The sequence below is a fragment of the Vidua macroura genome, chromosome 7 (genome assembly GCF_024509145.1).
Source record: "Vidua macroura isolate BioBank_ID:100142 chromosome 7, ASM2450914v1, whole genome shotgun sequence".
NCBI classification, from domain to species: domain Eukaryota; kingdom Metazoa; phylum Chordata; class Aves; order Passeriformes; family Viduidae; genus Vidua; species Vidua macroura.
Window position 1 is genome coordinate 10,336,160 of NC_071577.1, and position 27,862 is coordinate 10,364,021.

The 27,862-nt window shown below is 43.1% G+C and overlaps 1 protein-coding gene across 3 annotated transcripts; it reads left to right on the top strand.

Moving 5' to 3' along the window:
• The first annotated feature begins 1,760 nt into the window (after window positions 1–1,760).
• On the top strand, window positions 1,761–27,706 carry NAB1 (NGFI-A binding protein 1). 3 transcript variants are annotated; one of them, XM_053982739.1, is made up of 8 exons: window positions 1,761–1,853; window positions 7,246–8,076; window positions 13,504–13,637; window positions 14,621–14,672; window positions 20,026–20,136; window positions 22,450–22,591; window positions 23,790–23,939; window positions 25,044–27,706. In XM_053982739.1, exons 2-8 carry the CDS (start codon window positions 7,261–7,263, stop codon window positions 25,133–25,135), a joined length of 1,497 nt encoding a protein of 498 aa, XP_053838714.1. In that variant the 5' UTR covers window positions 1,761–1,853; window positions 7,246–7,260; the 3' UTR covers window positions 25,136–27,706. The 3 variants fall into 3 exon arrangements, with proteins under 3 accessions (XP_053838714.1, XP_053838712.1, XP_053838713.1); XM_053982737.1 differs by lacking the exon at window positions 1,761–1,853 and adding an exon at window positions 1,879–2,070; XM_053982738.1 differs by lacking the exon at window positions 1,761–1,853 and adding an exon at window positions 2,398–2,561.
• Window positions 27,707–27,862: the final 156 nt, after the last annotated feature.

Genomic DNA, 27,862 nt, shown 5'->3' on the forward strand with positions numbered 1-27,862 from the left:
TTGTGTTGGGCATCCCTGTTAAAATTTGGCTTTCCACCTTGATGTGCATTGTTCCTGCTCCTTTTTTTTCCACGGGAGTGGCTGAATTTCTGTTGCATGGTACATATAAAGCACTTAGGACGAAAAGTCTATAGGAGTGTGATACTAATAATATTTTACAGCTTTAATTACCATGGTTGTAGTGCCTAGAGGCGTATGCAAAAACATTTTGAGTGGGTGGAGGGGAGGCAGTGCTGTGAACATTTTTGTGGTTTTGCTGGGCAATGCGCAATGGAGTTTTCTCATGGGAACCACAGCATGCCAGGGAGAAAAGCTGCCTCTGCCTCCTCATGTGCCCTGCTGGGATACTGGGATCTTTGGGATCACACCCCAGAGACGAGGAGACAGCCCCAGTCACTCCAGTTTCGGGGAAAAGCTGGGCTGACCGACACTCTGCTTTGCAGAAGGGCTCTAGGGGCAGGTGCTGCCCGTTCCTCCAGGCAACAGGTATTTTTCCTCAGGCAGCATCCCTTCCGCGCAGTCAGCTTCACCCGCGGGCTGACTTTGGGATTGGGCAAGCGCTGATTTGGGGCACGGCCTTGCCAGCAGGCTGGAGAGCAGCGTGCCCGGTCAGGGTGTGCAATGCAGACAGAGCTCCCGCCAGCCGCCCACCCGTGCGTGCCGTGCCCGCGTGGGCAGCCCAGGGACGCACAGAGGGCTCCTGTGTGACACCCACCAGCGCCCTGCCCCGCTGCCAGCAGGCCCAGCGCAATCCAGCGTCGCAACTCACCGGGAAACTGGGAAATGCGCCGTGCAGGAATGCAAGTTTTGAGAGTTTGGGTGTTACAACGTGAAAAGGGTATGGAAAAAAGGGCGCTTGCGTTTCCCCAGCTCCAGAATGCGGTCCTGTGTGCTTAGAGCTTTTTTAAACTTTGTTTCTAGATCGTGTATTAATTTTTTGACGTTTTTATGTAGTTTTGGTGACAGTGATTTGACATAGATGCTACAAAGCCTCAGCCTCCTGTTGGAAAAACTGAAGGAGAAATTCAATTTTGCTTGGAGTTGTTTACCAAGGAGCCAGGTCACAACTGTGCTTCCTGGCTGGCCTGACCCTGCTCAGACAAACAGCCAAGGTATGGATTAGAAAGCAAGGAAAAAGGAAAGAAAACCCTGTGTGAAAGGTATTCCCAGCTCGAGGCAGAGCTGGATGTTGCCGACAACTTATTTTATTGAGGCTTTTTTTCCCCTCACCCGCTAATTTTTTTCCACACATGTAATTCTTTTGTTCTATGAGTTACTTAATTTATTACATATTACTTAATTTTATCATTGAAACACGACTTACTTAAAAACTCACAGCTTAACCAATTCTCCATCAGTAGAACAACTACATGCTCCCATTTCTCCTCGCTCGAACTCGAACTTTCGCACCGGTTTCTGCACAGACTGCGCGTCGCACCCCAGGCCGGCCCTTTCTGCCCCCTGGGCCGCCCCGGCAGGGTCGCTCCGCGCGGTTCCCGGGCTGTTTTCCCGAGGCCGGGCACGCGGCAGCCGCGCAATTCCCGCGGGGGCGGCGCGGCGGGGTCGCGGCCCCGGCGCGGTCCGGCCGCGGGGGGGGCGCTGCCGCTGCCGGTGCCGCCCCCGCCGGGCGCTGCGTCACGCGGCGGCCGCGCGTGGGCGGGCGGCGGAGCGCGCGCGGGCTCTCCCCATGTGACCGCGCGGGAGGGGGCGGCGAGCGGGGGGGCGGGGGCCGCTCCCTCCCTTCCCCTCCTCCCCTCCCCTCTCCTCCCTTCCCTCCCCTCCCCTCCTTCCTTCCCTCCCCGCCGCCCGCTCGGCCCCCGCGCACGGCGAAGGCGCGGCCGCGACGAGGCGAGGTGCGGCGGGGCGGCCGCGCGCCCCCCCGGCGGCGGCGGCGGCGGCGGCAGCGAGGCGGTGGCGGGGACAGGCTCGCCCACCCGCCCCGTCGATGGGAAAGGAGGAGCCTGGGCGGGGGGGGCGCGGGCAGGAACTTCGGCGGGGCTGAGTCTGCGGCCCCGGGACGGCACCGAGGGGAGCCCCGGGCAGCCGGCGGCGGCGGCGGCCAACTGCAGAGTACGTGCGGGGCGGCCGGGGGGCGCGGGCAGCGCGGCCCCGGCGCCGCGGGGCACGGCCGGAAGGAGCGGGCGGGTCGTGCGTGGGTGATTCCCGGAGAAATCCGGCGCGGGGGGGGACGGGGGAGTGGGAGGAAAGTGCAGAAGCGTCCCCGCCGTGTGCGCCGCGGGGCGGGGGCGGCGGGCGGGACGGCGCGGCCGGGCCGGGCGGAGGCGGCGCCCCGGCGGGGTCCCGGGCAGGGACGGCGGGGCTCCGGCCGCCCCCCGGGCTCTGCGGGGCCGTGCCTCTCCCCGGCGCGGACGGGAGGGGCTGTGCGGGCGCGGCGGCGCCCCGCGGGGCAGCCCCGACGGAGAAGACGCCCCGGGAAGGTTCCTGTCACCGGGCTCGGCGGCCGCGAACTTTGTGTGGGGACCGCAGCTGCCCGTCCGTGCCCGCCGGGTGGGTTTCCTTCCCGGGAGCTCCATCCCGCGGTGCGGGACCCTGCTCTGGAGGTATTTGTGCGCTCGTCTCGTCCTTACGCGAGGGTGTTTTTGCACGTTTCAAGTTTCTCATTAGTTGAGGCGAGGTACGGGTTTGTACGTAAACGCGGAGCTCACTCATCGGCTGTATTTTGGCACATCTCAGAGCTAGACAAGACTATTTAATTTGCGAAGTCTCTCTTCTGCAGCTACATGTAATTTTCTCCTCCTGCTAAAAGTCCTTTGGAAACGCTGCAGAAATGTAATGAATATGCAAAGCAGCCAGCTCTCAAACCCAAACCCAGTTTGTCTTCAGAGACTTTTCAAAACGCCCAAAGTGATCAAGATACATTATGAAATAATCACTTTTGCCTAAAATACAGAGATGTGATGTTTCACACTTTCTCCTTGTATTCGTAATTTAATTGGTGACAGCTCAATTAGAATTCACCTGAAATAAAATCTCTACAATCGGTTAGAGTTGCTCGGTTGCTTTTACTTCCCGTGCAGCCTTAAAAAGCAGGAAAGCTGCTCAGGAAACCCTTGTACCATGCGTACATCTCACAAGCTCTCGAGTTTTCCTTCTCCCGGTGCTTCACCCACATCCACCACCTGCCTACTTCAGCCGGGCATCCTCCTGCCACCTCCGGGAAGTGTGCGGCTCGGAGCGGGCACGGCGGGGAAGGAGCCGCTGTTTTTCCGTGGTCAAAGATGCTGAGCGGGGCTGCCGCTGCCCCGCTGTCTTGATAGAGGGAGCAGGAATAGGTTGTGATTCCTTCGCTAGCTGTTTACAAATATTTAAGAGCGCTCTGTGGTGTCTCTGTGGTTTTTGTTTTCCTTTTTCCCAGGAGTTATGTTTGTGGTCAGAGTTAAGGTGACAGCCAGCGTTTGGAGAGGAGGGCATGGCATGTGGGGTGATGGGCTGTGGATGTGAATGAGGTAATGTGGAAAATCAGAATGCATGGTTGTGGGTTGCAAAGGCTGAGTGAAAATCTAACTTGTGATTTCCTGGTTCTCCCGTGGCTATAACTGTATGCAGCCTTGTGTTTATTTTAAACAGCTTGGTCTGCTGTGGGGAGTTTTCTGGCTTCTTTGTTCTATATGTGAAAAACGTAAGAGATGGCTGCTCTTCTCTGTGTGTTCTGACACTTCTCACTGGTATGGACAGCAAGCAAAGAAGAGGGAGAAGTAGTGGCTGAAGTGCTGTGGCTGTGTTCACTTATTCCTTTAGACCTCCCCGTGCCAGCTTTGCATTCCTGCCTCTTGCTGGAAGAAGGGTTTGCAGTCGTGTTAGATGTACCTGCTCACTCCTGAGGCAGCAGATCATTCTGGCTGGCTTCTTAGGATTTGCCAGAGGACATGACCAAGCTGTTACTCCTGAACCAGGTTGGTTTGGGATCACAGATTAGACAGCCTAAGATTTATCGAGCAGGCTGCAGAAGAGGAGGATCACACATGGTGCCCCAGGGTCTTTATCCGAGATGCTCTTCCTGCTGAGGAGCAGACACAAGTGTCCTGGCTGTGAGCTCTCCCTCTGTCTCCTCATTGTGTAACCTCTTCTCATGCTCACCCTTTGCCCCAGAAGCACAGTCCCTAGTGCACTAAGAAATGAGAACAGTGGTGGAAAGCAGTATTTCAGGTCTCTTAGATACAGCTTAAAGGTCACCTGAAAGATGTGGGGCGCTGAGACTTGAGTGGGTGTGCTAAGGCTTTGCGTAGCCAGCCGGGTGAGCAGAGCCAGCAGCAGCAGCGCCAGGTGTCCTTTGGGTTAACAGTCTCCTCGGGTTCAGGCACTGCTGTGCTGCTTTCTCAGCAGTCCTTGCTTGTTGCTTGTCCTCTTCCTAAGCCTCGTCTTACTCCTGCAGGTGGACTAGCATAGCTGCTTCCCGGGCTTTGTAGGCTGGGAGCGGGGCCGAACCAGGGACCGGAGCGCTCGTGTCAGGAGAAGCAGCCTAGCTGGGAGAGGCCTTCTCGGAAAGGGGAGGGAGCCTTCCCCTTGTTACAGTTTAGAAATAACTTGGGATGGCGTTGAGGTGAGTGCTGGAGGAACTCTGTTTAATGCAAGGAGAAAAGAGGTTAAAAGGATGAGTGTTCGAAAATGCCTTCTCTGCAGAAATCAGTAGCTGTTGTACGTGGAAAAATTGCTCAGCCCTCTCAGGAGTTACTGTACTGAATTAGAAAAACAGAATGGGTCTTTAAAGTACGAAACAAAGGGATTTCAGCCTTGCTTTAAATGCAAATCTCAAAGCAGTCTGAACCGTGGACTTGCTGCTGATGCCTCCATAGTACATATTAACCCAGTTTTATCTGTCATGAGGAGATTTGTTGATTAGAAGCCTCTAGGTAAAGGCTGCTCGTGGACTGGTGGTGCTCTTCCAGCCTGTGGGCTGGAAAAATGAGTTCAGTTCCATAGCTTGCCTGGAGCTGTGTGTAATTTTACTGCCACTGTCCTCCCAAGATTCAATTTAGCGCTCTGCACAAAGTCCATTTATGTAGATTTATGTAGATTTTGTGCTAAGATGAATAACTTTCAGAGGAAATGGGGCTTCTTTTAAGTTATAGAAGTTAATTTGTAGTATTGATGGTGAAAAGTCAGCATCACTTGAAATGGGAGGGTAGGAACAGTTTACTGGAATGCCACTAAACCATAAGCTGTTAATTTTGTTTGTCTTGACCAAGTTTGTCCAGAATGGGAGGATTTTTCTAAGAAATTCAGTGAATTAATGACATCTCTTAAAACAGTGAATTCCGTGCTCTATAAAAGGTTACCTTTAAGTGATTTTCCTCATTTTCCTTGTTTCTTCTTGTTTGTTTGAGTGTAGACAGTACTTGGTTGATGTTCAGCAGTTAACTATTCTTTCTTAAAGCCAACCTGTATTTCTAAAATATGTAGCTCTTAAATATTTACAGTTTCACCCTGAGTTCCAAAGTGTGTAGTTTATTAGCTCTTAAGCTCACCAGCAGCTCCTTGAGGTAGCTGCTTGAATCTAAACTGCTATTTCTGCCCCTTCTGCTTTACACTTACTGGCACACATATCAGGAATGAAATGTTCAGCTGGTGGTTTGGGGTTTTGTATGTTTTGAGTATTTTTTTTTCCCCTGGGCTTCATTTCTTTTTCCTGAAGAGACTGACTGGCAGTATCCTGTTGCTGCCACATACATTTCTGGGAAGTTTCTGTTGGCTTCCTGATTTTATTTTCTCTAGTAGAGTTAAATCAGAATTCTGCAGCAAAAGCCCAGTCTTCCAGATGCCTTCTGAATAGAAGTTGGGCTTTATTGGTTTTATCTGTATGTTTGACTTGCTGAAGAAAAGGCTTATATTGTGAAAGAACCACAAAAATACCCAAAACATTTTTTACAATATTTTTCATCTTTTACACTGTGCAAAAGCACATACTGTAAAAATAATTTCCCTCTACTTTTATTTTTGATAACCAATCTCGCAATGCCCCATAGCAAACATACTTGCTTGCATTGCAGTTTTGGAGGAAGGGGAGTTGCACAGTATTAAAATACTTTTTCCCTAGTATGTGCAAATCTTTCTGTAGGTGTTGTTTTTTAGGTTACTACTGTGTGTTTTTTCAAGTCCAGTGTGATAGTAGAGCCAGAGCAATATTAGCAGACCCGCTCAATGTTTTAGTTCTGTTACTTTCTCAACCAGCTATAAATTACATGCTTTAGACTTTATTGATTGGTGGTTTAGTGTAGTACAGTAATACTGGAAATTATCTGCTTGTTCCTGTGAAAGCCACCACAGAGTGAAGAGGTGTGTGTGTGAGATCTTAGAATTCTCTGAGGAGTTTATTAGTTGTGCTATAACTGGATAAGGGGTTTATGAAGTTGAAACTTGTGCACATTTTTTTTTCCCGGCACTGTAAGGGCTGAACACCTCAGCAATCTGTCTGTTGGGAGCCTTTAAGCACAATTGCTGTATTGCTGAGTGGTATTTCGTGTCTCAAGTGTCAATGACAGGCAGCCTTGTTAGCAAATGAAATGGGCAGGTGAATTTAAACTAGGGTTTTTAAACTGTATGTGTTGGAATCCGTCAGTATTTTAGCTTTGTCTGCAGCTGTTGCCAGAATTAAGATCAGCAGAGGCATTAGATCCTTTTTATGTGAAACAGGTAAAACTGTAGAAATACTTGGTTCTTTAAGACTGTCTTACTGACCCAGCTTCATTGATCCGCTGGGGTTCTGTGAAGCACTTTTCTTCTTTGTTTTCCTTTTACAATCCTCCACACTTTCTATGGGGGAAAAATGATGCAACAATTAAAAAGAATTGAAATTGATGAGATTTTTTTTCTTCAGGGAATTGAGTATTGTGTAATTCTTCAGAATGTGTTTTGTGATAATTTTGATCTTAAGATATAAAAGAGAATCGAGTAGAATATCGCTGTGAGCGATATTGCCTGACATTCTTGGGAACAAACATGAAATAGGAATGTTGAAAACAAGTTGGCTTCGTGTTTGAATCATCTTTTTTGCAGGTGCATCACAACTATCTGCTGATTTGGTTTCTTTCAAAAATGTTTCCATTAAGTTAACAAGTCAAAAAATACAGCTTTTGCCCTTATTCATTTCTGTGGGTTTTCTTGTAATGAGAGAAGGAGATGCTGTCCTCTTGAGTTGACAGCCTTGTGGAGAGATGGGCGGCGGGACGGTACATCTGGATGTTGGTGCCTTGGTGCTCATCTTCTCTTTGTTCTTACTGTTTGCAGGTTCTGTCATCCGTGATGGCGTCAGCTCTACCCAGAACCCTTGGAGAATTGCAGCTGTATCGAATACTACAGAAAGCAAATCTCTTATTCTACTTCGATGCCTTCATTCAGCAGGGTGGTGATGATGTCCAGCAGCTCTGTGAAGCAGGTGAAGAGGAGTTTTTGGAGATAATGGCTCTTGTAGGCATGGCTAGCAAGCCACTTCATGTCCGACGGCTGCAGAAGGCTTTGAGGGACTGGGTCACAAACCCTGGCCTTTTTAACCAGCCTCTCACCTCCTTACCAGTCAGCAGCATTCCAATATACAAGCTGCCAGAAGGATCTCCTGCGTGGCTGGGGATATCCTGCAGCAGTTACGAGAGGAACAGCAGCACCAGAGAGCCTCACCTGAAGATTCCGAAATGTGCTGCCACGACGTGCGTGCAGAGCGTGGGCACGAGCAAATCTGATGTGGGGAGCTTATCACTGCAGAGCAGCAGCGAGCCCAGACTCTGGCAAGGACACCACACCACAGAGAGTGAGCACAGCCTTTCCCCAGCTGACCTTGGCTCTCCAGCCTCACCAAAGGAAAACAGCGAGACCCTGGATGCTGCTGCTGCTCTGTCAGTTGCTGAATGTGTAGAACGTATGGTTCCCTCCCTGCCCAAAAGTGACTCCAGTGAAGTCAAGGAGTTACTGAAAACAAATAAGAAACTGGCAAAGATGATTGGTCACATCTTTGAGATGAGTGACGATGACCCTCACAAAGAGGAGGAGATCAGGAAGTACAGTGCAATATATGGCAGATTTGACTCGAAAAGAAAGGATGGCAAGCATCTCACCCTCCACGAGGTAAAACAACTTGAGTGGAACTGGGCTTCCTCTCCTATTCCTACACCTGTGACAAGATGTGTTTCCAGGGTACATTCTTGTATGGGCCCTTCTTGCTGAGTGATGAGAGTTGTGTGTCTGAAAGTTGTGCACTGAGTGCTGTAAGCAGGCCTGGCCTGACATGGAAATCTCAGGTGCAGCACAGGTCTCTTTTTGTGGGTGGGTGTGTGTGTGTGCACACATGGTGATTTGGTGAGATCAGACTGCTAGGTCACTGCTGTGGCCTGACAGAAGATTTAGAGAGTTTGGCACCAAAATAGCAACCAGTATTGCCCTGAGCTTGGCCTTGGGGATTCTAAGGATTTGGTACATTCTTAAAAATGGTCTGTATGGTATTTTCTTGCAGCTTTGAGAGTAGACTTGTTTGTAAGATCAGTAACTAAAATTCCTTGTGTCTGATGTGATTATTACCCTCTGCTGTCTTCCCTCACCTCAAGACTCTACTCTGTAGCTTGTGCACTTGAGATGAAAAGGATTCTGTCAATGAGGTCCCTAAACCCAGTGGCATGGATTTTTTTATTTTTTTGTTTGAATTGAGATGAAGCTCAATTATACAACCTGTGGGGCTTTTTGGGCATAGTGGCCTTAAGCCTGTCAAGTGATGTGCAGACTGCGTGAGGAGGAAAGGAAAGGATGTCTCCAGTATTGATGGGTGGTTGTAATCTGAATGTTTGTTTAATTCCTGAGTAGCATCTTCTCCCTCTTGTCTTTGAAAGTTCAGGTGGGCCTCCCTTGCTCCTCTTGTGGCATTCCTGAGGTTCACAGTACATGTGTTGTAATGCAATAGGTGTGTCTGTGTGGGGAGTCGTTTCCTAGTGCCAAAATGCTGTACAGGAGGAGAACAAACATTAATTCAGAGCGCTGCCAAAACACTGTTGATACGAATGCTGCATCAGCATTTTCACAGTTAACAGTGATTGCAAAATTTCAGTTGGATTTAAAATTTGGCATGTAAGGCTTAGCTCCCAAAAGGAAAGGCAGTGTTTATGTTACAGGAGTGCCAAAAAAACTGTACTGGCTTTAGCCTTTTTTCACTTCAAGAAGTTTTGTAGGTGTGTGATCCATAGCATAAGACTGAGTTCTCTTTATGTTTCTGAGTAGAAGGGCAGAAGGAAACAAGGCGTATTTCTTTACATTTTTGTTTACATATTTGCATTTATAAGGCAACTGCACATCACCAGCAGTGACTTGACAAGGGCTTTTACTGCAGACTGGGGAGACACTTCCACAGTAGTCAGCCACATTCCTACCACACAGTTCTAGCTGTACAGCTTACACTTACGTGCTCTGTGGCTTTATGTCAAACACTGTAATCTATGAATTCATCCACTGTACAAGACGAGATCTCATCTTACTCCCCTGACCTTGTGGAAGTCTCCCTCATAAAAGAACAAGTTGTGTATGAGATGGAGGCAGGATTTGAAAGGATAAATTGTGTAGATGCCCTGTATACATGGCTGCAGATTCAGGATTCAGAGAAAGGGGGTTCTCCTCACCTGAGGATGGAGGCAGTTGAGGTGTACAACAATGTGCGGCTGTGTGCTTTCACAGCCTCTCTCTGGGGTAGCAACTGCAGAAAATGCTCTGAAATCTGGGCAGACTACTTGTGGGATAATTTTCTGGCATCCAGCAGTGTACTGGAAGGTGGGCTCCAGGGGCACCTTTTGTGTAGGCTCAGGAGTGGCTGTGCAAAACTGGGGGAATGAACCCTGGGGTAGTAATTGAAGGAGCGGGATAGCAGTGAACTGGAAGAAAGGACAACTGCTCTGCCTTGTTAATTTCTTTTAGTATTGCACTACAGATCTTTACTACATCATTGTAAAACCACGTTTAAAAATGGAATGAGAGCATGGTTTGGCTTTAGGAAATATTTCTATCGCTGTTGTGATTAAGGGCACAAGATCAAAGGAGTCTGTGGTTGACTTATGCCTCACGCATGTGGGGCCTCACTGAACTTGATGGGAACTGCACACATGCAAGCAAGAAGAATTTGCTTGTAATTAGTTTACTGTTGGCTTAAAGAGGCTGGATTTCACAAAGTTTTGCCTTGGACAGTTTTGTCTTCATTTTCTGTTTAAGGCAGAAAATAAATAGCAGCAATGAGACCAATTTTTTTTTGTTTAAAATCTGCTAAACCAGAGTTTGCCTTTTGTAAACTGAGCCTCAGTGTGGTTTTGGTTCTGATGGCTTAAGGAATTTGCTGCTCAGAAGGAAGTACCTTAAACAGCCAGGGAGGTAAGTTTCTGCAGGTCCAGAGACTGTTTTTCTGCACATGTTAATACTGTCATTCTGCCTCACAGTTCAAGGTTTCTCCTTGCAGCTGGCAAGGAACAGCTGAATAAACTTCACTGTGAATTGAGAAAGTTTAAGTAATGGTTAGCTTTTTAACATACAGATTAGGGTATCTGTGGCTCCTCAAGCAGAGAGGAGTTGGACGCAAATTAAGATCAAATGTGGTAGAATTATTAGTGGCAAATTAGTGAGAATATTTTGTTTCAGTTTGAGCACTGAAGTGTCTTGGCGCTGGAGCAGCCATTAGAGGCCTGTGAGAGCTGCAGACACTGGGCTGGTTTGGAAGTGTGTGCTCCTGGTAGGAGTATTTGCATAAAGCATTAATCTGACATAAAATCTTTCAAAGACGTTCCAAAACTAATAAACATGCTGTCCTTAATCCATCCCATTGTTTCAGTATTACACAGCTTTTCAAACACAGAGAGCACTTAATGTTTAAAGATGGACTGGAGGAGGGATGAGTACAAGGCATGCCCCTGAACTTGGTGACCCCTGCAAGTTTGAGTCAAGTTTGTAATTTTAATATTTCAGTCTTTGTCTCAGTATCTATAAAACGGGGAAAAAATCCAGTGGAATTAGAAAAATAAGCAATGAATTTTGTCTAGCTTGGTTTCTTCCTTTTCTTTTGCTGACTCACCAAAACAGTAGGGCTTGGTATTTAATTATGTGGTTTCTAGTGGAAGAGTCTGTGAACCCCATCAGATGGAAATATACCCATCCCTCTCCTGTATGGTTCTGTGCTGCTCCATATCCTTAAGGCTTCCAGCAAACAGATTCTTTATTTTTAGGCAGGCAATGCTTTGTATCTGCAGTATTATGCCTCCTGAAAAGGCAGAAAGCCATGATGCACTTCAATTCAGTAAGTCTGAATGTGACCTGAAAGAGAAACTAGGAAAAACAAGCAAATAAACATTTGGCTTTTCTCACATATTAGGATAAACAGCATTTGCCTACAACTACCCAAAGCATTTTCAGTCATTTCAGCTCTTTGCAACCTTTCAGCACTTGGTGGGATAAAAAATATCTCAAATTATTTTGTAAGCATTAGCTGTATTATTCATCCTTGGCAAAGTAATAGCTATCAGTGTTACAGAAATTAATGCCTGCTTTAGATGGTAATTATTTTAATCGGTGTTGTATTAATCTTATATTGTATCTTTTTCTCCATTGTGTTTTTTTCTGGAAAGACAGACATTATGGAACAGCTGCACCTGTCTAAGGGGTAATTGTTTTTTTAGTACCTTGTATTGTAGGAACATAGTAACCTGTTAATGCCCTTGCACATCTGATCTCTGTGAGATTTGGGGTTTTTGTCTGTACAGACACTAAAGGCTCAGGCAGCATATCTAGTTCACCTGTTAAAAACAAGTTTTGCTCTGATTAACATTTAGATACCATAGGAAGTGCCCTACTGAGATCAGAGGCTTTTAGGCTAAACACAGGAAAAATTGCTTCTGAAATATTAGGAGCAGCAGTTCTATGTGAGGTTTTACTAGAAATACTGCACAGGCTGCTGAGAGAAGAATCTCGCTCTTCTTAATACATGTTTTTTGTTTTCTCAACCTTCCTGGAGAACAGATACCACGTTGGGTAAAATAAATTTTTCCTAGTTCGGATGCCACCAAGCCCCGTGGCAAAGGACAGCGTGGCTGTGTGTTGTTCATATCCTGTGACAGCTTCCATCCTTCAGGGATGGAGTGTGCAGCGATTGGGGTGAGCTGCTGGCCTCTGGCTTAATTCCCAGGTGACCCTGCAGTGTGGCAGCCAGCAGGGTGAAGGGGAGAGCTCTTGGCCCTCTCCCAAGGGACACCCTGTAGGTGCAGACCTGCTGGTCTGTGGGAGCAGCGGGTTTGGTGTCTGAGGTCACACGTGTGCTGTGCTGCCTGTGCGGCTGCTCCGGTGCTGCCAGGTGCAGGGCTGGGGATGGCACGTCTCCATCCATCATGGGTGTGCTGACTGTGCTGTGGAAACCAAGCTGCTCTGGACTATTCACCAGCCTGGGACAGATACACAATATACTGTTGACAGTAGCTCCAAAGCAGCTGTGTTCCTTTGCCAGAAGCCAAGCCTGTTCAAAGCAGCTTAATTTCTAAAAGTAAAAGAGTAGAAAGAGTTGTGGGCACTTGAGAATACTACAGGTGTTTTTTACCTTGGCCTCTTGCTGTTATGCCTCATTACATGTTCTGGCTGTTCTTCAGCCGAGGAAAAAGTGAGAAGGCCTCTTCAAGCCCTGCTTGCTGTGGAAGGAGCTTGGAATAACCTGTCCACGATCTCAACTTGTGTCTCTCTTGGCATTAATAATGTTGTTTTGTCCATACTGCTGAGCATAGGCTTCTCAGACAGCAGTATTTTTAAGCTGATATAATTCATGACAGTATCACAAATTCCTATAGGCTTCTGAAGAGCATTGCAAAACCATTTTGAGTCTCAATTTCAGGCTTTTCCTCCCCTCCCCCCCTCCCCAATGAATCTTGCCAGCAGCAGAGGTACTAGAAATGTGTCCTGGCAGGCTTAGGAAAACATCCTTGAAACAAGTTACATTTGATTCATGTCTGAAGATAGTCTTCACAAACACGAGGGTGAGAAACACAGCTAAAAAAAGTTTAATCGTTTCTTAAACCATCACCTTCTACAGAATTTATTCTGTATTCACAAGGGAAAGCCATCTGTACCCACACTGTCAGGGTGGTTGTGTTTTTTTTTTTTCCCCCAAGTCCTGGGCATATTGCATTTATAAAAATAGTATTCCCTGTAAGCCAGGCTTTGGGAGCCAAACACTGTGAACGTTCAGAGCTCCTGTTTTATACTGAGATTTAATTAGTGCTGGGATGAAGCAAAAGCAGTGCACATTGAGACAGTCTTACAATAATGTTTTACTTTATGCACCAACTACATTCATATTTTTCCTCTTCCCAAAGAGGTTACCTGGTTTAGTAAGGGGTATAAATAAACTGAAGAAACCCTCCAGGGTTTAATGTACAATTACAGGTAATTTTACTTACGATCAAAATTCTTTATTATTTCAGAAGAGGTGCTTTTACAAGCACAGCAGGTGAAAGTATGAAAATCCTGAGTGCCTGTGTGTTTGCTTTGCAGCTAACAGTTAACGAAGCAGCTGCCCAGCTGTGTGTGAAAGATAACGCCTTGCTGACCAGGAGGGATGAGCTCTTTGCACTGGCCCGGCAAATCTCTCGGGAGGTCACCTACAAGTACACCTACAGGACCACCAAGTAAGGCTTTCGTTGGCTCAGAGGGTCTTTACTTGCAGGGAACTAAGCAAGCTAATAGCATTTCTTCTGAAGCACTAGAGGCACCTTGTTCTTGGTCTTCATTTAGCAAAGTGCTCTTCTGAGGAAAGGAGGGACAGGCTATTTGAGTCCTGAAGCTTATAAACTGATAAGATTCGGCTGTCTTGAATTACCTTTTTATTTGCTCTCTATTTTTCCAAGTATTTTGAGGATAGTGCATATTAAGAGGCATCTGAGAGGCTGGTATTTCAAGCATATGAGGAATTAGTGTGTTTTGAGGTTAATGTAAATTGGCAGAGAAGCCAGAGATGCTCAATGCATCAATTTCCTTTTTTCCATATACAGATTTGGTTTGTTAGCCAAAAAGATAAGGTCACAGGGAGTGGCTTACAAGCTTCCTTTAAAGGAATTGAAGCTGAGTTCTAATTTCAGTTGTTACCGTTCTGTCAAATGAACTGCTGTCATGAAATGGTGACAAAGGCTTAACAGCTTTTAAATACAATTAAAACCTTAGCATAAGTAAGTATGATTGAATATCTTGATACATTCCTTAGATTTTTTAAATGCTGATTCCCTTTCCTGTAATGTAATATCCTTTCAAAATTCATTTTGCTACCCTTCTAGAAAATTTTCCTTTGCTCCCCTTTCTTCCACAGGGATTCATGTAAATATACATCCATCCTGGATAAGCAACACCAAGGGCATTTCTAATGCTCTGTGCTTGCCTTACTCTTTGGAAGGAAAAATCCATGAATCTCTTGATGCTTCTGAAAACAGCACAAAGTGCTGTGTTCCTCTATACATGAATGACTTTCACTGCCATGTCAAAGTGAAATGGAGGCTTTTTTTTTTGTGCATCTCAGTGTTCTTCCCTGAGCTGTTTTTTTTCCATGACTCCTTTCATTATTATTGGTGATTGGGGTTAATGTGCTGTTTGCTGATTGTATATGTGTCTTCTCTTGTAGATCTAAATGTGGAGAAAGGGATGAGCTGTCACCAAAGAGAATCAAGATAGAGGTACAGTAATGTGACTCCTGTATTTTGACCTGTGTGTGCTAAAATTCAGTTTTGTTTTGAAGGGATCTGTCTTAAGGAAATTTGTCAGAAAAACATTTGATAGACAGTTGATGGGTATGAGAGGGAGAGGGTGGGGAAACATCACCACTGTCTCTGTAAATGCAAGTGCTTGATAGAGAAACCTGTAGGAGCAGGGGTAAAGAGTAGGATTTGTTTAATGGTAAAGATACTCTCAGTGTTTTGCACTCAGAGTGAGTAGGAGGGGAGGAATGGGACTGACTGACTTCCTGTGGTAGAAATAAGCTCAAGCACTGTAGGAAATGTCTTCCCATAAGGCCTGCTGCTTTTCAGTCAGCATGAGGTGGGATTTGCCTAATTCACTGGAGTCAGCTGTTGATCATGTCCGAAATACAGAGTTCTGGATAAGGACTGGTGGCAGAATATTAGCCATCTCTGAGTGTGCCATAAATCAGGACATGGATCATACTGAAAAGTCAAAAACTAATTAAAAGCTGTATATCTCAACACAAAAGGTTGTGCCTGTAGATAATAAATTACAGCTTTTTGTAATGAGTTTTGTGTCAAATGCATGTATACATGGCTAATGCATAGACTTGCACAAGATGTTGCTTAGGGAGATGCTGGGAATTTCTTGTTAAGAGTGCAGGAGCAGCATGTATGTAGTTTACCTTTTTCTTCAGTTACCACTGTTGGAAGGTAAATTTGAGGCCTTCTTAAAGTTACTTATAACAACAACAGCGACAACAAAAACAAAAAATATATATACCTATATACCTCATAAGAATAGCAGATCTTTCTTTATAATTTGTATTTTAAACAAATTACTGTTTCACTGTTATGTGGGTATCTAATTTATCCTTAGCATTGTGGGTGTTTTTTATTGTAGTGTCTACTCAAAAAGGTGTAAGTTAAATGTGTGTTAGAATATGAGCTAGACCTGGGCTAGATTTGTATGTGACACAGATAGGTGATGTATTCTCTAACCGTAGAGGAAAAATGCAACACATTCTGAAATGTGTTTCTCATATGCAATGCATTCTGTGATAAATGATGCACTGTATGAAGTAAGGCTTTAATATTTTTTTTCAGTACTACAGTGTTTCTACCAGTACAAAGGCTTTTCCTGTGAGACAAACCCTGGTGAGAGCAGTTAGTTTTGAAAAGGCAGTTTTGAACAGGTATAGAGGAGTTAGTCTTATTTATTAATTTCCATCAGTCCATATACAGTTGTAGTTTTACATAGTGCAAAATATACATGTGCAATTAAATTATTTTATCCAGCTTCACCTTTATCAGCCTTGACCACCATGTTGCAGGATGGTTGCTTGAGTCTCCTCTCTTTTGTTCAGTCCAGCCCTAATTTGTAAGAGCTGGTGGGGAGCTGCCACTCCTCTGCTTGAAGTAGTATTCAAGGACTTAGATTTCAGCATTAGAAAGCTTTTCCTTCATTCAGTAATAATTGATGATGAGCAAGTGTCTAAAATGACACACTTGCAAGGGAGTGCTGTTTCTTACAGGATCTTCATTGAAAGAAAGCGTAATATTAAAACCCTGAAAAATACAAGCAGAAACTCAAGGTTTTCTAGAGAGCAGGAAATCTGGACAGCCTTAGGGGATGTGTATTCTCCTATTTTCTGCATGGAAAAATCCTAAGAGTCTGGAAGGCCTGCTTCTTTTATATCCTTTATAGTTCAATAATTCTGGGAAAGGATATTTACTTGGTTCTTGTTTTATCCAAAATTACCAGTTACATTTTAAAATGCTTGTGAAAATTTCATGTCCTAATTGTACAAATGACTATTTCAGAAATAGGTCATTCTTCCAAAATAAGAAATTGAAAATTAAATTGAATTAAATCTTTAATCTGATAGCATAGCATTATTAATTTTGAAATTAACCATATTGTTATCGGTAGAAATGTCTTTTTTTCCTCACAAAAAGGTACACTGTAAATTGTGGGCTTTACTTCAGTGAAATGTAAAAAAGATGCAATATGACACAGTAGATCACTGCTGTTTTGGGTTCCTGGTTCTTGCATTTTTTAAAAAAAATATAAAAAGTCCTTTTTTTAGTAATATGTTCAGGGATTTTTTTGGTTATGTTTTGGTTTGGTTTTTTTTAGAAAGGTGAAAGTAAAAAGGAAAATGGTAGCAAATGCAGATTTTTCCTTCTGTTCTGGGTAAGAATTCCTCACACTGTTTTTGGAGTTGTAATGCTTCATTGTGGATCTCTTTGCTCACTGTCATGAAAATACAGAAAGGACCTGAACATGGGGTATGTTTTTTGGTGTTATAACTAGCTCTTTTCTGGGTTTTTTTTTGTAATTTTTTTTTTGAGAAGAGTCATTTTGCCTTTCTGTTTTAAGGCTGAACTCTGTATTTTGATTCACCATTCCTTTAACTATTAGTCATTAATGTCTCTGTGAAGCGTGGCCTAAAATTACTAGGGCTTCAATTTGGAAAGACTTCACAGCCTGTTTGCATAGTGTAAAAGATTACTTAAAAAAAAGATGAGTTAATTTCCTGAAATATAATAACACTTAAAAAAGCCTCCAGAGAGGCTCTGAAGGTCATCCTTGAGCAGAGCCAGCAGAGCTGTGTGTGCAGGCTGCAGAATTGTCAATGTGCAGCCACATTGTAAATTTATCCTTTTCATGAATATGAAACTTGCACAAGCATTACAAAGAAACAATGTGCCATGAATTACATCAAATTACCTGTAAAAGCCTTTCTCTTCCCCTGTGAGCTCTCCCCCTCTTATTCGTTGAGTGGGTGGGTGAGCTGTGGGAGTGAAGTGTAAAGAGGAGAAGGGGGAAAAAAAATCCAGGCAAATGACAGACTAAAGGTGTGGAGGGAGTGAAAAAAGGAGTGGAGTGAATTGGTATTTGGGAGCAGATTATAAAAAAGGGGTTGTAGTTCCTAAATCCGTTCTGAACAAAGAGCAGGACAGGAGGATAGGGGTGGAAATGGCACATCCTCCTGCAGAGCAAGGATCAATCCTGCTTAGATGTTGTGTGGCAGGGGCACCCCTTATTTTGTCATCTTCCGTGACTCAGTACCGGCACCACTCAAAGCAGTGAGCTGTTGTGGCACCAGCTTAGAAAGCAAAATAAGTCACAGGTGCGTCAGGCAGAAGTGAAGGAAGGGGCTCCTCATCACTATTGGGGTTGACAAAGTTCCCCTTCAGAAGTCTGTGTGAACAGCCAAGAGAGGAAAAAAGGAGAGTTTTTAAAAATATTCTTGCTGTCTGTCATCTAAAGAAATTATTGTGTATGTCTGTGTCTCCATTCATCTGAACAAGAGGGGTGGGAAGAGCTTTCAAAAACTCATTTCCCAAAGCTCAGTGGGAGTTGGGGGGCACAGGCAGAGAGACCTGAGTGGAGGCTGCAAGGAAGCATCTTCCCTTGGTGCCAGTATGGGTGGAGGAAGAGGAGAGAAAAGCCCCACCTCCACTATTTCTGAAAAGGCTGAAAAGAAAACCAAAGTGTGGGATTTGTTTTTTTCACAAAAACAGCAAAAGCAGTAGAAGGTACTGTTTTCATAGGAAAAATGTCATTAGAGGAAGCGAAAAAGCACATGTGGGACTGGGAACATCTGCTGCACAAAACCGCTTGGAAAACAACTAAGCAGCAGCATGGCAAAACAAAAATGTTGCAGTGCATGCAGGAGGACCTCCAGGCAACCATGGGGCAGAGCAGGCTGGTGCTTGGTCCAGCATGCTCCTCATCCCACGGGGCACTGGGGACAGGCAGCAGTGGGAAGGGCTCTGGGAAGGTGATCCAGAACCTGTCATCCTCCAGGAGTTATCTGCCTGGCTGAGGGGAGACTGACACAGCAACAGGCCAGAGCCACCTTTGGGAAACAGCCTTCAGTTTGGTATAGGCAGGTGATCACAAATCTGTTGTGAAGAACTGTGTTACCTGCTCTATTGCAAAAACAGGATCCTGAGTGAGAGCGTTTTGTGTGTTCAGCTTCTCATCTTCCTACACACAATCATTCTCCTCTCCCAAACAGATGCAGGTCTTAACTATAGAAGAGGTCAGTGCTCATGGAAATGTGCTGCAAAGCCTTTGTTTCTAGCTTAGGCTAGAGGCTTTGTGGCAGTTAACCTGGCTATGAAGTTTTTGCATAGCATTTTTGCATATTGTGTTTATTTGTTCTGTGAGGGAGTATGTTGGATGTTTAAAAGCAATATGCAGCATTCTGACAGATTTTAAGGTGTTTTCCTGAGCATAAATAATAGGTTTAATGGCATTACACTTTACATTGCATTGCACTGAGGTCCTGGCCATCTGCCTTGGGTCAGACCCCTGCTCTGCAGGTCAATGGGCAGCCTGCCAGTGAAGGGAGCCTCATAGTCCTTCCCTGTATTTTTTCTGAAAGATCATATCTATTTTTCTTGGGCTGTAACCCTTTTGTCCATCTATTGTCAAAAATGTAATTATTGACATGTACGTGTGTTTGGAATCTACAGGGCAAATATATCCAATTTAGTGTATTTTGAGGCCGAGGTCTCAGTGACAGATGTCATTGTTCTCAGGTTTGAGTCTGTTTTAAGATCTCTAGCTTCCTTTCACATTTTAACAGAGTTACCTATACTGTGCTTTTGTAAACATTTCTGGATGTTCCTCTAGTGCACATGAGCTTTCCTTTTATATCAAGCTGGATAAACCCCTCATCTTGAACCTTTGCTTCAATGATTATTTTAATGAAGTCTGGCAGGCTTTCACAGGAACTTTATTTGCTTTATTGATACATATGCAAGCTGCAGAAGAGATTTGCATGTCATAAGAATTTCAGACTGGAAGAATTATTGAATCATGGTTTCTCATAGTCTGTAAATTTTCCACTGTACTTCTGAAATGGTGATACTTCATTCTGTGATACTTCAAGTGTAGGTTCTGTGTGAAATATGTTGAATTTCAGGAGGCTTTTCTCAGTTTCACAAGGTTAGAACACAAGGTAGTAGGTTGACTACATATAAATTTGATTTCTGAAAAGTGACAGAAACTATAGGCCTAAATCTGCCTGTCAAGGCTGAATGTTTAATGTGAGTAACAAGGGTAGTCTGGATTCACCTGAAACTGAGAGAGATGAGATTTTCTGTGCCATATTAGGTATATAGCAGTTGCTGTGGAGGGGCTGTGTGTGTTTTATGCACAAACTTAAATGAAGTGGATAGTACAAACAAGTAAATGGCAGTCCAGAATTTTCACAGAAGTTCAGGAATGTGATTTTTAGGTTTTGGGTTTTTTTCTTCTAAGTGTACAGAGAAGGTAAAGAAAAAATAGTAATATGTCCCTCATGGTTTGGTTTCTTTTTCTGCTCAATAGGACGGTTATCCTGATTTCCAGGACACAGTCCAGACGCTCTATCAGCAAGACAAAATGTCACTTGCTTTGGCTAAAGGAAAGAGTGAAGACCCAACAGCTCTTAATTCCCAGGTAAACCAACTACACTACATTGTGAATAATACAGGCCATGTCTTTGTACATTGCTTTTGATGTTGTTGTTTTGATGACTAAATTAATTCCCCTCAGTTTTAAAAGGCTACCTAGCTTAGCTGTGATTGCATCACTCTTAATTTGGGTTTACCTCCCAAAACTGTTCTGTCACAGTACTACAGCTTTGCCCTTGTTAGTTCCAAGGAGATAAGATGTAGCATAGTAGGCTTGAAAATCTGTGGTTGCCTGTTGGGAGCAAGTAGGGTAGTATTGGTACAGTCTGTGCTGTGTTGCTTGCGTTACCCGCTATAAATGGAAAGCTCAAGTTACTGAGTCGAGAGGAATAGAGTAGGCGATCTTGGAGTCCTCTCTTCTGACATGTCTTACAAGAAGAAAGGCCAATGTGTTTAGCAAATAAGTGAACCTCTGGATCTGAGAGGATAAATTGGCTTTCTAAACAGCACCTAGCCTGGTGGAAGTTCTTGAGTAGACAGAAAGCTTTGTATAAATGAAGACAGGTTGCCAATTTTTTCTTTGTCTTTTCTGTAGTGTATCCCAGCCTCGAGGCAAAATACCCATCTCCTACTGCCAGTTCTTGCCAAGGAGGGATTTCATGCTAAGTTGCAACAAATTTGTTTTGTATAGCTAATTTTGGGCAAATGTAATCACCAAATTTGCACGTAAGATTACATTTAGGAGTTACCTTCCTGTTTTCTGAGAATGGATGTGTTACGCTATCATTTATCTTCTTCTCTTGCAAAGTAGTACTTGGTCATACAAATCTGTGATATATCAAGTGCAGTTATGCCACATGTTCTGATGTCAGAGAATAATTACACGAGCTTGTTTTGTATATGCTTTAAAGTTTTTGTTAGTCACTGCCACATAACAATGGACTAGAGATTTAATTCAAGCTTGAAGGTATCTACAACTCTACAGGTTTTTCTGTGGTGATCAGAAGCATAATTGAAGTTTAAAATTCTGGTTTTATCCCAAGCAAACAACAAAGATGGCATGAATGAGAATGTTTTATTCTTTTTAAAAATTACTGTGTAGTTCAAAAGTTGGTAACAGGAGTGATAGAATAGCAAAGTTAAAGCACACTTGTAAGTAAACTGTTTGAAAATACTTTTTACCTTCCTCCCAAGACAGGTCTGGAGCTATCAGTGTTCTTCTGCAGACCCTGATGAGCTCTGAGCCAGATGATGTAAATACTGTCCATGCCATTGCCCTGCTGTCAGGCTCACCATGGTGCTGGAGAAGCCCAGGTTTTGCTGGTCTGTTAGGCTGTCATTGTGTATGTTCAAATTACTGAACTATGCTGAGCAAGCAGTCTTTTGTGGGAAGTCAGGACTTCCAGCATCTCCCATGAAAAGTGAAATGCTCTGCAATGAATAGACCTCTGTAGCAGTTGAAACAATTACAGCATTACCTGAAAGAGAAATTAATTTTTCTTGTCAATTGTACGTGTTAAGTTCGTGTACTTTCTGTTCTTATGTTCATTGTAGCTCTTCTAAATCAACTTCCTTGACTTGTGATTTTCGTCTTATTTTTGCAAGATGCTTATTTACATTCTCTCAAGAACAAGATTATAGTGAAAGTTAGAATTCTCTTGGCATTAAAGTCAATGACAAACATTCAGACGCCATTTCCTCCCACGTTGCACTGGATTGTTTAGCTCCACTCTCTAGAGGTGTATAGGTCTTGTTCTTCTTCTAGACAGACATTTCACACCTTTATCCCCCACAAACATACTGTCATCCTACACTTTCAGAATGGCAGATTTTTAAGCTTGTGTAGTGCTGTTTCCTAAAATAAAGATTCCAAGATGTCTGGTGAAGTCTTGGCATAAGTTTTTAGCAGATGTTGCCATTGCTCTTGGAATACTTTCTGGAATACTTTGTGAAGGCATATATTTGAACAGAGCTAACTGGATAATTAAGACATTCTTTTTTGCTTTTCTTGAGATTCTCTTCACGTAACCTGCAGTCCTAAAGTGCAGGAAGTGATTTTTGTGTGTTTTTGAAGAACAGAATTTAATGTTGCATTTCTGGGTAGATGAACTACAACAGCTTGCATTTTAAGTATTCTTGAGTGACTCAGATGTACATTATGAAAATCTCTATGGGTGCAAAAATATTTTGTTTGCTTCATAGTTTTGAAGAAACCGTAAAACACACATCTGTACATATGAGTCAATAAAAACCACTATCTAGGCTGTTAGTCTTTTCATCTGATCCTGTTTTTCCCCCTGTGTTTTGACTTGCTCTATGAATGTATATAGAGAGAAATCTTTTTTTGTTTCAATTGCAGTCGGAAAAGGTGATGGCAAAACAGATGGAGTTTCTTTGCAACCAGGCAGCGTTAGAGAGACGTCTTTCCACAGGGTGTTACAGGCAGAACTCTGAAGAGCACAGCCCCAATGGCATGTCGTTAGATAATGCTGATGGACAAGGTATGGTAGCTCCCAGGCACGGCGGTGCTGCCAGCAGAGATGTTTGATGTTATGCAATCTCTGTCAGTGGTGGTGTTTATCTCATACAGAACCCTGAGCACTGAATGGACAAGACAAGATCTCTTTCTGCCCTGAAGTGCTTACTGTGTAAATAATGCAATCAGATGCACAGTCAGGTTCTGTTCTGTTCCTGTTGTGCATCTGGGCAAACTGCTTTCCCGAGGGATAACGTGGGGAGGGCAGGAGGTTGGGTGCACTGCTGTTACTGAGAGCGGGACTTTGCTCTAGCTTTATCCTCAGTTTTGAAAACAGAGCAGAGTGTTGCGTTTCATTTGTGTTCTTGTTTGGAGACATTGAAAATAAAGAGGTAATATAGTTGGTACCCCTTTTTGTTTACCTGTTTGTGCAGTCTAGGAACAAAACCTGAGGAGCTGGCTATGTAAATTACTTAGCACTAAGTATGTTCTAATGATGTTCTTAGTGGCTTGTTATTCTTCAAGAAGCTTACAGTTCTATGGTTCCCTTTGATTTACCAATTGGCTATTCCTTGGCTTGAATTACTTTTAGGAGTGTTTGTTTTGCTTGAGCATTTCTGTTTAGATCACTTTTTTGCCGTTGTGAAATGAGACAAAATGTTATAATCAAGAAATACAACCAGAAGTTCTTGTGTCTGTTTTTTAAATGCTGTTTTTTTAAAGAGGGTTGAAAAGAAGTAGTAGAGGGACAACTAAGGGAATCAATATAAGTAAGTGTTAAAAAACAGATTTTCATTTGTGTGAATTGGTGAAGCAGTGAAGTACAGAAATAATCATGAAGAATAAGCGTATGGATCCAGCTTTCCTTGACCCAGCAAGCTTAATGTCATTTAGCCATTGTGCAGAGGAACTGGAAATTTCTAGGATCTCAGAGGGATTGTGCAGTAGCAGAGGAAAATTTTTGTATCTCAAGAGGATTTTTGAGCAGAATAAAGGATTTTTTAAAACTTTTTTTTTTTTTTTTTGGTCTGGCTGAGTGTCCCTTCCTAGCAGTGCCTATGAAGTAGTCTGCAAAGCAATATATTTATGTGAGCTTTGTTTTGCTAGAAAACTTCCCTGAGCAGCTGGAATCTAGGATGCGTTTTTGCTGATAGAGCTAACATGTGTTTAAGACTCTATCAGTTTTTTAATACTGATTTTCTTTCACTGTGAACAACTTGCAGGTGAAAGACCACTGAACCTCCGGATGTCCAACCTGCCAAGCAGACAGATGCAGCACATTTCACTTGATGGAGAGCAGCACGTTGGGAAATCTCTGTGCAGTGATTTGATCCGGCTTTACCCCAGTGCTGAGGCAAAGTCACAGTCCTCGGGTTAGTGCTGCCCCTGAGAAATTACCCACCATTTCTTATTTTCTGTGATGTCTCTGAGAGAAGCAGCCAGGGAGACAGGCTGGCATATATTGTGTGTAACCATGCCATTAAGACTTTGGAGAAAACTCCAAGAGGAGTGTTACTTGCTAATCTGGAGTCAGATTGAATATTATTTGGGAAAAAAGTTTAGGGGATGCATTAGCTGGAATCAGATAACCAAGTCCTGGCATTTGTCTGTCCTTGGTATTGACCCAAATTACTGCTATTAAATACTTAAACTCCATCACAGTCATAGCAACATGATTATGACATGGCTTCATTCTGTATAATAGAATCAGGCTTTTTATAAAGAAGATGTCTTTATTCTGATTTATAAGGACTTAGCACTGTTTCTCTGCTCTGAACTGCATGTTATGCAGTAAGTCTTTTCCATCTGGGTTTCTCATTACTGACCTCTGCTCACTGCCAGTCCTGTCATTTACCTCTGGCATTGGGAGAAACCCACTTTAAGTTTGATAGAAGAGAGCAAGAAACCTTTATGAAATCTCTGAGGGTGGTTTCAGTTTAATCTCAGTGCATTGAGATAAAGCTAGGAGTTCTTGAGACTCCTGCAACTTCAGGAGCAATAATAAAATTCCACCTGAGTTTGAAAGATGCAGTGGGAAAGAGGTTATTTGAAAGACAAGATGCAAAAGTAGTTTTGAAGACCAGGCGGAATCCTGTCTTTTTCACTTTGGGATACTGCAATCTTGGCTCACCTCTTTTGCAGATGGTCCCCATCGCAGTGCTAATTCCTTTTGTGAAATCTCTAGTAGGGGATTTTTACCCCTTCCCTCTCAAAACGCAAGTGTAGAGTGCATCTCCATTAGCCCCTGCTACCAGAGGGGTTGAAGTCAATCTGTGATGCTTCCTCTGTCATCACTGCAGTGTAACTGAGGTGGTTCTTACCCAGCTGGGTTAAAGACCAGGAGGAGGAGGCAGAATTTATTGCTTCAACTGTTGGTATTCATGTGGTTCTTGGACCTTTTTGTTGATTTAAGAACAAAATATATTTGTTTCCAAACAGTGTTTTAACATCTTTCTTTCTTTCTTTTCTCAATGCAGAAGGCCTTGGTATATTAAAGGATTTTCCTCATTCAGCTTTTAACAATATTGAAAGGAAGGTCATAAAAACAGAACCTGAAGACACAAGATAGTCATTCTGCTCTGGAAAACAGTGTCATAGTAAAGAATGAAACTTCACAAGAGAAAAAAAACCAGCCTTAATAACCAGTGTTGCCTCATTCAAATAAGAGATTTCAATAGCCAAAGCCTAAGAACTGGTACAGTAATCCGTGGAAACAGGAAAGCAAGAGACACTGCAACTAAAACAGTAATACAGGTGGATAAACATTCCTGTAAAAGTGGTTTTATAACGTGGGAAGATTCACAAATTAATATTGTGAGTCTTCATTATTTAAGAATGTATTATGTATTTGTATAACTTATCAAAGTAAATCTAGATGTCGGGACGTGTATTGAGTCCAGTAGATGTGGCTACAGTTCATTTTACTTGAAATTTCAATGTCTACTTTCAGTGTACCTAGCGTAGATATGGTTGTTAAACATTTGAATTAAAAGTCATTGGAGAATTAGGAATGCAAACCTCGTGACACAATTAACAGCAAGTTTGCAACAATATTTGTAGAAAAAGAAAAATGCATACAATATTTTCATGGTTTAAAATGTTATGTGGATATAGCATTTGATAGACCTAGACCCTGATTCTGTATCATAGCAGATGTTCTTGACACTTAACTATCTCTACATCACTTCCAATGGTTCCAGCAGCCTTTGTGTAACACACTCACAGCATAATACCTACACACAGCTCAGGAGTGTGGGAAATGCCAGTTAGAGGATGGAAGAGTCCATATGATTGGCTCCCATTTCTTAGGGAAAAACTGGGGATTGATGTACCATACAATTACTAAATTTCATTTGGTAGGAAACTCAAGAGACCAAGTAGTATGGACAGGGCTGCAAAAATTGTCATTCAGACTATTATAACTTCTTGGACTTCCCTGTGGATCTTAAAAAAAAAAAAAAAAAGACATCCCAGGTGACATGAGATATGGTGCAGGATTTATGCATCGGTGTAAAAGGTTGCACTTGATATCCAGAAACCATAAGATATTTTGGAGGAGAGAAAGGAGTTGTCTTCAGGACATAACTCCTTACTAAGTGCTGTCCAGCCCACATGATTCTATGAATATACTGTACACTGCATACAGTATGCCAATACGTTTCTTTATGTATGTGATTAATTAACATCTGTATTCTTTATTTATTTGACATTTTTTAATTTTTTGTACATGTTCATTTTGAAGATGTCATTTTATCTAAGGAGGAGTAGTTGGCATATAACTTTGGAATTTACCATGGTGTGTTTGTGTGCATCCATCTTTCCTCTGTGCTGCTCTGCAGTCAGGACAGATATATGCCTCCATTTCCAAAACCAGTTTGTGCTTACATCGTGTTCTGGAGGGGAAAGGGAGAGCTGGAGAAAGTGAGTTACCATGTCAGAGAGTAAACTCCCCTATTCAGGTGTGCACTTCATGTTTGCAGTTTGCTCCATGTCCTAGGTGTGTATTAACAAATCAGTCAGTCTCTGTTGTACTGAGACGCTCAGCAAGATGTGAGCTGAAATGTCTACACTGCAGTCTCTTATCACTGTAAACATATCTAATTATTTTATCACTTGATTTGTGGAACAAAGCTTTATAGTAGAAACACCAGTAAAACAACTTTTTATACTATTAAAATGTTTGTTTTTTTTTTTAAAAAAAAATGTTTCTTGAACTGTATGGTACTGTTTCACTTACTGAAGTATCTTACTTTAAGCAATGGAGTTTGCAGCTTTGCTGTTTAGGCATAAGAGATTGAATGTGTAGTTATATTTCCTCTTTCCTGTTGTGTGAGTTAGTAGCACGGATGTTTCTTCAGTTTGTAACATTAACCAGTGCCCTGGTTAGTACCTGAGTAGTTTTCCTGAGACGTGTATGGAATTTATTAAAGGACAGTTTTAGGTTTGAACTGTACAACTTGAGCAATAGAAGGTACCAAGCAGCAAACCTTTAGAGATGCAGGAAACATTCGTTTTCTCCAACATCTGACGCCATCAAAAGTTGTGTGTGGGTCACAGAAGAAGCTCTTAAGCTTGCTGGTCTCTTCAGTTAAAGTGAGAGGAAGGAAAAAGAACTTGCTAAGCAGCACGCTGTTTCAGTTGAGTCCAGAATTTATTTTGTAAACACTAATGTATTAAATTTGCTATAAATTAAAGTCTATAACAGTTATATTTTTGAGTTGTAAATACAGTACTTTGTGTCACGACCAGTTGGTTATCTCCAGAATGATATTTCAGTTTATAGTCCAACAGGCCATTTCAGTCTCAATAAGCTGGAAGCAATTTTTTTTTACTGGTTTGCAGCTGTATGATTTTTATTTTTTTTTAATCCTGGGGTGGGGAAGGTGGGAGGTACATTCCAAGATTGCACATACGCTTGGTAATAGCAAATACTCAAGCATTGGTCTTTCCATGACAAAGGTCTTGGTGGACTGCATCCTGGCCAGCCTCTGGAGTTGCAGGTAAAGGCTTGCCCTCGTCTGCTCGGGAAGGGTTGCTAGATCCAGGGTACTCTGGATCAAAGGCCAGCCCTGCAAATGATTCCTGTTTTATTCACATGTTTATATTGTTGCTTACAAAATAAAATTCACCGTGAGAACTCTTTAGTATCCCCAGGGTTTGTCCTTTTTGGTTTTGTTAAATTGTGTTTTCTAAAAGATGTTAATTTTTTTGGAGGGGAGGGTAGGGGAGGAGGGAGTACCTCGAACTGCAGCTCTTAGTGGAGGAAGCCTTTTCCTGCTCTTGTGGTTGAATCCTC

What these genes read in the sequence shown, in the direction of transcription:
- NAB1 (XM_053982739.1), top strand. Translation starts at nt 7,261, where the DNA reads ATGGCGTCAGCTCTACCCAGAACCCTTGGAGAATTGCAGCTGTATCGA. An exon ending in CAAAGAGAATCAAGATAGAG is followed by an intron (nt 14,673 to 20,025) that starts GTACAGTAATGT and finishes TCTGCTCAATAG; the next exon opens with GACGGTTATCCTGATTTCCA. An exon ending in AGATAATGCTGATGGACAAG is followed by an intron (nt 22,592 to 23,789) that starts GTATGGTAGCTC and finishes AACAACTTGCAG; the next exon opens with GTGAAAGACCACTGAACCTC.